Source organism: Haemorhous mexicanus, chromosome 15 (genome assembly GCF_027477595.1).
Source record: "Haemorhous mexicanus isolate bHaeMex1 chromosome 15, bHaeMex1.pri, whole genome shotgun sequence".
Classification (NCBI taxonomy): Eukaryota; Metazoa; Chordata; class Aves; order Passeriformes; family Fringillidae; genus Haemorhous; species Haemorhous mexicanus.
In genome coordinates this window covers 1,565,891-1,575,009 of record NC_082355.1, presented here as the reverse complement: position 1 = coordinate 1,575,009, position 9,119 = coordinate 1,565,891, and the positions used below count along the sequence as shown (strand labels likewise).

The following is a 9,119-nucleotide window of genomic DNA, read 5'->3' as shown; positions in this document are numbered from 1 at the left end:
ACTTCATTTCACGGCCTGCTGAGCTGTCCTGGGCTGCTTTCTGGAGTCTCAGCTCCCTCCTGTGCCCTCAGCATTGGCAGCTGACACCAAATCCTGCCTGGGCTCTGCTGGCACAGCCTGACAGGGACCTCAGCTTTGGGCCACACAAGCTCTGCCCTGGGGCTCTGTAAAGCCACACAATTGCCCTCTCAGGGTTTATCAGTCCCAGCCTCTTGTCCAGCTCCATCCAGGAGTCTTTGCAGAAGGGAGTAGCTTTGGTTCCTTTGCTCTCTGGCTGCTGCTCCAGCTGTCCCAGCCTCCCTGCCCACAAGGATTCTTCCAGCTTTCCTTCCTGCCTCATTTCCTGACCCATCACAGCAGGGCTGGACCTTCTGCCATGCTGCCCTTGAAGTGTCCAAGCTGCGAGTGTCGAGCTGCTGCGAGGAGATTGACTTGCTGTCGCTGGGGAATTAAATTCTCTAACACTGTAATTTCAATATCAGAAAGTGGCATTTCTTTATTTCAGCCCCAGGCATGCGGGGCATAACTCCCTATTACACACACCACACCTGGCTGACCGACCAGCTGAAATCTAATGTAGCTTTTACACATCCAATACATTTCCCCAAACCTCATACCTATATGCTAAACACTCCCTGAATTTTCTGCATGCTTAAATCACTTCTCAGAGTTTGTTTTCATTGGAGTAGGGTTCTTTTCAGGGTCTTGGCTAGTTTGGGGAACATCCCATTTCTCCAACGATTCTTTTTTGGTCACAGTTCTCCAAAAACCTTTCTTCTCTTTGAATGCATCCCATCGCTGCGGTCAGACCAGGTTATTCGTTCTTACCAGCCTTGCTCAGGCTCACAGCCTTTCCGGCTGAGATAACCGCTTGCACACGGAACAAAGCCCTGCCCGCTAAACCGAAAGGAATTTCCAAGAGTTAATTAAACACCACTTGCTACAACTTTTTTTGTCAACACCGGGACAGCCACAGCCCCCGCCCAGGTGGCCCCGAGAGGCAGGGAGCTGGAGAGAGAGGAGGGAAGACCCTCCCTGGTAAGGAGGAGGAGGCAGCAGCCTTTAGCCAGGGGTAAAGCTCGCTCCTCGTACCTGCCCGCCTTCACTTTCGTTTCCCAGCAGACTTTCCCTGTCAGCCATGGCCGGGCTGGAGGAAGAGCTGACCTGTCCCATCTGCCTGGACATCTACAAGGAGCCCACGAGCTGTGGCTGCAGCCACAGCTTCTGCAAGGACTGCATCAAGCAGGCGCTGCGGGGCCAGCAGAGCCCGGCCCGCTGCCCGCTCTGCCACTCGCCCGTCGGGGAGCTGCGGCCCAACTTCCACCTCCGCAACATCGTGCAGAGGTTCGTGGATGCTCCCGCGCACCAAGAGGAGGAAAAGCAGGACGGGCAAGGCAAGGAGACGGCGGAAAGCTCGGGGCAGGCGGGGGAGGTGGTGCTGTGTGATTCGTGCCTCCAGGAGCCGCAGCCCGCGGTGAAGACGTGCCTGAGCTGCGAAGCCTCGCTGTGCCAGGCGCACCTGAGCAGGCACAACAGCAGGAGCGGGCAGAAGAGCCACGTGCTGGTGGAGCCCTGCGATGGCCAGCTTCTGGAGCAGAGGAGATGCTCCCAGCACGGCAAACTGCTGGAGTGCTTCTGTGAGAGCGACTCGGAGTGCATCTGCGTCCTGTGCTCCGTCATCTCCCACAAGAGCCACAAGATCATCAGCTTGGAGGAGGCGTTCAGCGAAGCCCAGGTAAGAGGCTGCTGGGACGGTGGCACTGGCCTGGATTGTGCCAGGAAAACCCCAGAGAGATGCCCATGGCACAGGAGCAGCTCCTGAGTTTGAGAGCTGCAGACCCAGCATGGGGCTGAATTGCAGTCCTGGGCTTTTATTCTGAGTTTTGTCCTGGATTCTCTCTGGCTTTGGCCCTTGAGATATCAAACAAGATGTTATAAACGCTTTTTTCCCCTTCTGAGGGAAGAGTTTGGCCAGATTGGTGGGTCTGAGTGCTCCTGCAAGGTTTTAGTCCTTGGTGCACCTCCAAGGCAAAGATGAGCCTGAGCTGCACTTATGCAAAGATAATTAATGACAGAGTAACAGAAAGAAAGGTGCCAACAGGGGAAATAGCTTTATATGTGGCTAGTGCACATGAACAGTTTTCAGCTTCAAATTGTCCTGATTGTCCTTGTAATTGTGGCATTTGTCCAGGGATAAAACCTTCCAGTGACCCTTTATCTACTGATTTGCCCTGAGAGCATGCAGTGAGCAGACCTTTAGCAAGTCTAGCTTAACCCCCGTCGATAAAACTGGTGATCTCATGCATTATGCCAGTCCTCTCCTGATATCTCCTTCCCGTGTTATTTGTAGGTATCTTTTCATGGAGTTCTGAAAACACTGAAAAACCATGAAGCTGCCGTGGATAAAGCCATAACAAAACTGATGAAACAAATGGAGAGATTGAAGGTTTGTCTCAAGGTCCCATATCACCTTGGGGTGGTTGCTTGCTGGTAAATAATGAGATAAAGTTTTCTTTTGCCCTTCCCCAGATCATGGATTCTGAAGCTTTTTTAGTTCCTGGGTGGTTTCTCATGCATTTTTGAGATTTCTTCTTTGAGGAAGGATGATGCAGAATTTTCTTAACAGTCTGCGAGGTCCATTCTTAGTTAAGCTTGAAAGTCTGTGCCTCCTGATGAGTGGCTGGTGTGTGGCTTTTTTATTTTTCCAACCTTCAACGTTTAGTTACTTTTTTAATCCCAGAAAAAAGATAGATTTTTTTTTTTTCTGAGTAAGAGCTAATGTGGAAAATGTTCCTTGCAAATTTGAAATTGTTTTCTTAATAGATTGATGAGAGCCAGCAGAGGGAACGGCTGGAGACCCTGTTCAAGGATATCTATAAGGAGCTAGAGAAGAAAAAAGGGGAGGTCCTGAAAGTTCTCAGTGACTATGAGGAGGAACAACTTTTTAAGATTCAGACAGAGGTGAATAATCACAAGAGGATGAAGGATTTGGCCAGCCAGGACGTTAGGGAGCTGGAGGCTCTGAGGAGTCAGAAGGACACACTTCTTTTCACCAAGGTACCTACCAGCATCCCCCTTCCCAGAGACACACAGCTCCAGGGCTGGCATGTGCCTGCACTGTGCTGATTCTGCTTCCAAAATGTCTTTACAGGCTTTTTCAGCTATCAAAGGCAGGTAAGCTCTTCTGAGGTTCAGTATCTTTATTGCCAATGTGGACAAGGGACAGAGCTCTCGGTGAGTTCCAGACAGCCCAAGGCAGGGCTGGGGCTGTGCTGGAGGGCAGGGAGCTCTGCAGAGGGATCAGGACAGGCTGGATCCATGGGCCAAGGGCAGCAGTGGGAGGTCAGTGAGGCAAAGAGCCAGTCCTGCACTGTGGTCACAACAATCTCGTGCAGTTCCAGGCTGGGGAACAGTGACTGGAAAGGTGCCTGGCAGGAAAGGAACTGGGAATGCTGTTCAGTGTTGGCTGAACATGAGCCCAGGTGTGCCCAGGAGGGCAAGAGGCCAATGGCACCTGGGCTGTCTCAGCAATAGGGTGGCCAGCAGGAGCAGGGCAGGGACTGTCCCCTGTGCTGGCACTGCTGAGGTGACACCGTGAGTGCTGTGTCCAATTCTGGGCCCCTCATGGTGAGAGAGACATTGAGGGGCTGGAGCGTGCCCAGGGAAGGGAACGGAGCTGGGCAGGGGCTCAGCCTGGAGCAAAGAAGGCTCAGGGGAGCCCTTGTGGCCCTGCACAACTCCTGACAGGAGGGGACAGCCGGGGTGGTCGGGCTCTGCTCCAGGGAACAGGGACAGGAGGAGAGGGAACGGCCTCAGGCTGGGCCAGGGCAGGCTCAGGGTGGGCACAGCAGGAATTTCCCCATGGAAAGGGTGCTCAGCACTGGAACTGCCCAGGGAGGGTTGGAGAGCCCATCCCTGGAGTGCCCAAGGAAGGGCTGGAGGTGGCACTCGGGGCTCTGGGCTGGAGACAAGGTGGATGTTGGGCACAGCTGGGACTCGATGGCCTTGGAGGTCTTTTCCCACCTCTGTGATTCTGTGGTTCTGTGATTCCTTCTGCATGTTTTAGGAAATGCCAGCCACTTCCTAAAAGGGAAGGTGTGCCAAAGCCACCCATTACTTTGGATGAATCAACAAAAGATGATATTCTGAAACTTTTCCAGAAATTCGTCTCAAACATGGAGATGTTCTTTAAGCAGCCATCATCCTGGGCATACGAAGCAGCACAGACTGGTAAGTGCTCATTTTACCATGTCAAAAGCAAATGGGGAAGTCAATAAAACATCTTTAAGAAAGGTGAGGCACCAAGTACACTGAGTACCTCTAGAAGTGCTGATTCCTTACACTGTGTGCTTATTTGCACATGTGTCTGCAGCAAAGAGAGCTGGTCCTGGCATTCAGGGCCTTGGGGCATGTCTTGAATGCACCTTGCTAAACCAGGCTATGGATGAAGAGGTTGGGAAGTCCCAAGAGTTTTGTGGGAGGATTAAGAGAAGATAATAGCAATACCTCTGTGGCCTCCCTTTGATTCAAGGGGAAAGTTGAGAACTCATCCCAGCAGCAGCAGGGTCGGACATAAATAACCTACTCTTCCTATGTAAATCCTTCTACTCCTTTGCAATGCTTTGCAAGCATAGCCTGCAGTCCCAGAGCTGTGCACGTGGACACTTGTCTGACTGAATTGGTGAAATTAGGGTTCCCTAGGTACTGCTCTCTGGATGTTGCTACAGCCCTTGCTGGCAGCGGGGCCTCAGGTCAGGACAGAGGCAGACTCCAAATGTCCACAATTATCTGGTAATCAATGCGTTTTTTCTCTTTAGGTCTCATGCCATTTAGTGGTGGTACAACTTACCATGGATCCACATATGGATCTACCTTTCATTTTCCTTACAACTAGCCTAACGAAATGCAAATTCAGTGGGAATCATAATGATAACACTCATAGAAAGGAGGGAAGAGAGAGAGAAAACCCAACCAAAACTATCAATGCACAGCATGATTGCTCCCCCATCACCTGCTCTCTGATGTCCAGCCACTGTTCCCGAGCAGCAGTTGACTCCTTGTGGCCATCTGCCCCCAGTTCATACACTGGGCGTGGTGTTCTGTGGTGTGGAATGTGCCTTTGGCCACTTTGGGTCACCAGCCCCAGCCATGATCCTTCCCAGCTTTTTGTGACCTCCTCGCTGGCAGAGCACGAGGCACAGAAAGCTCCTTGGCTCAGCTGCTCAGCCACAGCCAAACCATCGTGTTACCAACATTATTCCCTACTGAACCCAAAACTGTACCAGCTGCTGAGAAGAGAATGAATTCTCAGGAATGGAGTTCTCATGATTAGAATGACTCCCAGCCCAAACCAGGACAGGACTCCAATACACACAGTGCCATCCCAGAGCTGCTGGGAGGAGGATGCCAGCAATGAGAGCTGCTGGAGGCTTGGAATTGTTTGTGCCTAGTTTGAATGCTGCCTCTGTGTGTTCCTTAGGTCGAAGATATTAATGGTAGAAGAAACACTGTCTTTTCATGATGTGTCTGTCAAGGCTGGATGTCCTGCTAAGAACTTCAGGCTTAGAGAGACTGGAACCATCCCTTTCAAGTATCCCATCCATGCTGCCATCAGTGTGATGAAGCTCCTGTTAGTAATGTGGTTACAAGGTGTTGTTTTGTTTCTTCAGGCCTAGAAATCGTGTGCCTTGCATGGAGGCTGTGCTAAGGTGGCCCATCAGAAGCTGGATTGGGGGCTGCTGTGAGGGGGTGTATCACAGCCCCCCACCTCTTCCTGCAAGAGCTCCTGTCTTACTTGTTCTGTTAATCATAATGGAAATACCAATAAGTTGGGCATTTTTGCTGAGCTGTTTTAAGTACGGTGTTAGGTTCATGTTAATAAAGTCATGTTATTAGTTTGTTAAACGCGATGGCAGTTTATTTTATCTAAAAGTTGACAGCACAACATTAACTGCTACAGAACTAGACAGCAGCTGCTGATCTGAGGCAGCAGCTTTTGCCTCTGCCACCTCTTTCCATCCTGCACATCCAGTGGGATGGAGGGAACTATTCTCTGCCTGGCCTGGGGTGGAGGAAGGGGCTGGAGGGGGAGGGCTGGCAAGACCCCGGGCTGGCTGCCTGCCTCTGGCTTTAGTCTCGGTTCTGTGCTCCTGCTGCAGCCATGGCAAAAGGGATGTGGAGGGGCTGGAGGCCCCTTATCTGCCCCATCTGCCTGGAGCTGTCCCAGGAGCTGTGAGCACAGCCTCTGCCAGCTGGGCATTGAGGAGGTGCCGTATTCCCGGGCCCTCTGGCCGACCTGGGTGTCACCTTGGAGCTGCACAACACCTGCAGGCTGTGCAACATCGAGGAGGCATTCAAGGCCACCCCTTCCAAAGCTCCAAGAGAAAGCCTCCAGCAGTTTCTCCTGGCTGACATCAGTCTGATGAGGAAGAAGACCTGGCAGTTGTCACCAAGGCAAGGAAGGAAATGGAACAGAAGAGAGACCAGGCTGAGCAGAATTTTCAGGCTTTGCAGACGATAAAAGAGCAATCAGGTGTTTTCCTCTTCTTCAGAGTAAGCAGGGGTATTCTGCTTTTCTTCATGGATCTGCCTATTTCTCAGCCAGGTGACCTTTCTGAAAATCACACTAATGATATTTTTCCTTTTTTTTCCTTTTTTTTTCTTTTTTCTTTTTTTTACAATCCTCTTGGTAGGATCTGAAAGTAGTCACAGACAGGTATGTTCCACTTCAGAACTTTTGTTTTCTTATTTGAAAAAATATGGTGTTGATAACTGGGATCAAACCCCAGCACCCTGTGCTGCAAAGCTGCTCTGTATTCCAGCTGAGCCAGAGGGCACCACATCCACACAAGTAACAGGGATGGAGAGATCCCTGCCTGCTGTTACACTTGTCCCTTTAAATTTCAGTTTTCTGGCTGGATTCTCATAGAAACCACTGGCTTGTATTGCTAGAAAACTTTTTATCAGGGATGAAGCCCCTAGGGTTCAGTTTACATGAACACTGTCCTGGATGCACATTGGTGACCCTCCCACAGCTGAGTTCCCAGAGAACAGCCTTTGGCAGCAGAGATAACCAGCTCATTTCCCAGCCAGTTTTTGAGTTGTGGACAAGCTTGGTAGCTAGAAGGCTTTATTATTATCTTTAATTTATAACTCCCCACTTCCTGTGCGGTGCCTGGGTGTCAGCTGTAATTCAGTGGTGCAACAGCACACCAACAGTTCCAGATGCACGAGAGGCTTTGCAGCAGCACTGCAGGCCCCAGCTGCACGAAGGGCTGGCTCAAACATCCACCTGGAATTTGAGATGCCACTTGTGATAATCAACACATACCTGGTTTCAGGGATTAAAAATGAGCACAGCAGTCCATGTCAGATTTAGGGTAACATCTCTTTTCCTGCTTTAAATGGACTCTCCAGGCTGTGCTGCGTGCTCAGCCCTGCCTCTGCTGCACCCATCAATTGTCAGCATAACAGAAAGTGTGTGGCCAAATTCTGGGAGCTCAGCAGTTGCTCAAGGTGACTTTGCAAATATTCCTTCCTGCTTGAAGGCAGCAAGGCACAAAGGGCAGCTGCTCCCAGCCACTTGGATGAGGCAAAAGAATTGAGCCTGTCCTTCAGTATTTTCCTGACTTCTCCCTGGCTGCCAGCTGAAGGAGCTGGGAGCAGCCAGGGCAGGTCAGTGCTGCTGCTGCAGACAGAGTTCCTGCAGTGCTGCAAACCCCTGCAGACAGCAACCCTCCCTCACACCTGGGATTTGTAATCCTGCTGCAGGCTCACAAAGCTTTTGGTTGGAAATGAGAATCTGGGAAGGTGGAGTTCCTGAGTTAGATGCTAAGTTGATGGTGCAGTTTAATTCCCCCATACATTTGCTTGTTTGCAAAGGGACTCAGTGGAATTTGTGATTTTTTTCATGTTCTGTGCTTTAGCCTTGAGGAAGCAAAGAGCTGAAAGACTGGATGAAAGCAGGGTAAGAAAACACACAGAATCCAGCAATTATTTAACTAAGCCCTCTAACACATTAACACTGAAAATTTTATCACCTAATTACTTCTTGACTCTAGATGACAACATTGGACCGTGGCACACACTGAAAGTGCAGCAATTCTGCACAGATGTTTGTGCAGAACACTTTTTCTTGATTGCAGTATAATTGTGACATGCATGGTCCTGAGGTAAGGACAGAATTTATTTCTTTTTGATATCTTTATGGCTTAAGTATCTTGATTACCTAAGAACTCTGATTCATTGCATCTTTCCTTTTGTATTACGCCCTCTCACCTCCAACCACTCAATTTTTACTTGGCATTTGTCTCATCCTTGATGGAAGCCTTTAAAAGCAGCTCATTTTAGCTCTTCTTTTTTGATTTTGCCAAGCACTGAATGATGTGACTGAATTAAATTAAATGCATTTCAAGCATTAGGATGGGCCTCTTCCTGTTACTTAGTCTGATGGGTTTTCTAAGTAAGTCAGACCTGCCACACGTAGACCTGTGTGTGTGACATTAATTAGGGCCTTCCAAGCCCACCAGGTCAGGGTGGGGAGGAAGTTTGTCCCAGCTCTGACAGAACTCACAGATGGCAACCAGGCAGTTCCATCTTCTCAGTCTCCAAACTTAATGCAAGAATGTGCAAATTCAGGCCCCAATCTCAGTGCACTGCGAGCTGTAGAGGGAGGGAAGGGCAAGGAGAGTTAATAACTCATTTTTAACCACTGTCAGCAGAACCCAGCCGTCCTCCCGTGGAGCTGTACCAGCAGGACCAGGGCACTGGGCAGGGAGGTGCCAGGAGGACAGGACTGAAGGAAGGCAGGAGGCTCCTTACTCAAGGCTGGGAGCCAGGTGGCACAAAGCAGCTTGGAGCCTGGGAAAAGCTGGGAAGAGCCAGGGAGAGCCACTGCCTGTTGGGTGTATGGACAGAGGGCTGATAACACCATCACAGGCAGAGCAATGTGCCAGGTGGCACCAGGGCATGGCAGGGCTGGACAGGAGCTGCTGGGCAAAAGGCAAGGAGGGAGGGCTGCCAGGGCTGCCCAGGAGTACCTGCTCTGTGGAAAAAAAGCAATTTTCAGGATTACTTTGCAGTCTGACCAACCGGTGTGTGGAGATTTGATATTCCAAAGA

At 50.4% G+C, this 9,119-nt stretch overlaps 1 protein-coding gene across 3 annotated transcripts; it reads left to right on the top strand.

Annotated features, from left to right (window-relative positions):
* The first annotated feature begins 878 nt into the window (after positions 1–878).
* Positions 879–5,904, top strand: LOC132334277 (E3 ubiquitin/ISG15 ligase TRIM25-like). 3 transcript variants are annotated; one of them, XM_059860212.1, is made up of 7 exons: positions 879–1,038; positions 1,123–1,735; positions 2,351–2,446; positions 2,824–3,057; positions 3,152–3,174; positions 4,067–4,230; positions 4,818–5,904. In XM_059860212.1, exons 2-7 carry the CDS (start codon positions 1,139–1,141, stop codon positions 4,892–4,894), a joined length of 1,191 nt encoding a protein of 396 aa, XP_059716195.1. In that variant the 5' UTR covers positions 879–1,038; positions 1,123–1,138; the 3' UTR covers positions 4,895–5,904. The 3 variants fall into 3 exon arrangements, with proteins under 3 accessions (XP_059716195.1, XP_059716196.1, XP_059716197.1); XM_059860213.1 differs by having other exon boundaries at positions 879–1,735; positions 5,670–5,904; XM_059860214.1 differs by having other exon boundaries at positions 880–1,735; positions 5,480–5,904.
* Positions 5,905–9,119: the final 3,215 nt, after the last annotated feature.

Coding starts and splice junctions, on each gene's coding strand:
- LOC132334277 (XM_059860212.1), top strand. CDS start 1,139: ATGGCCGGGCTGGAGGAAGAGCTGACCTGTCCCATCTGCCTGGACATC. Junction 1,736..2,350: donor AGGCGTTCAGCGAAGCCCAG/GTAAGAGGCTGC, acceptor TGTTATTTGTAG/GTATCTTTTCATGGAGTTCT. Junction 3,175..4,066: donor TTTTCAGCTATCAAAGGCAG/GTAAGCTCTTCT, acceptor TGCATGTTTTAG/GAAATGCCAGCCACTTCCTA.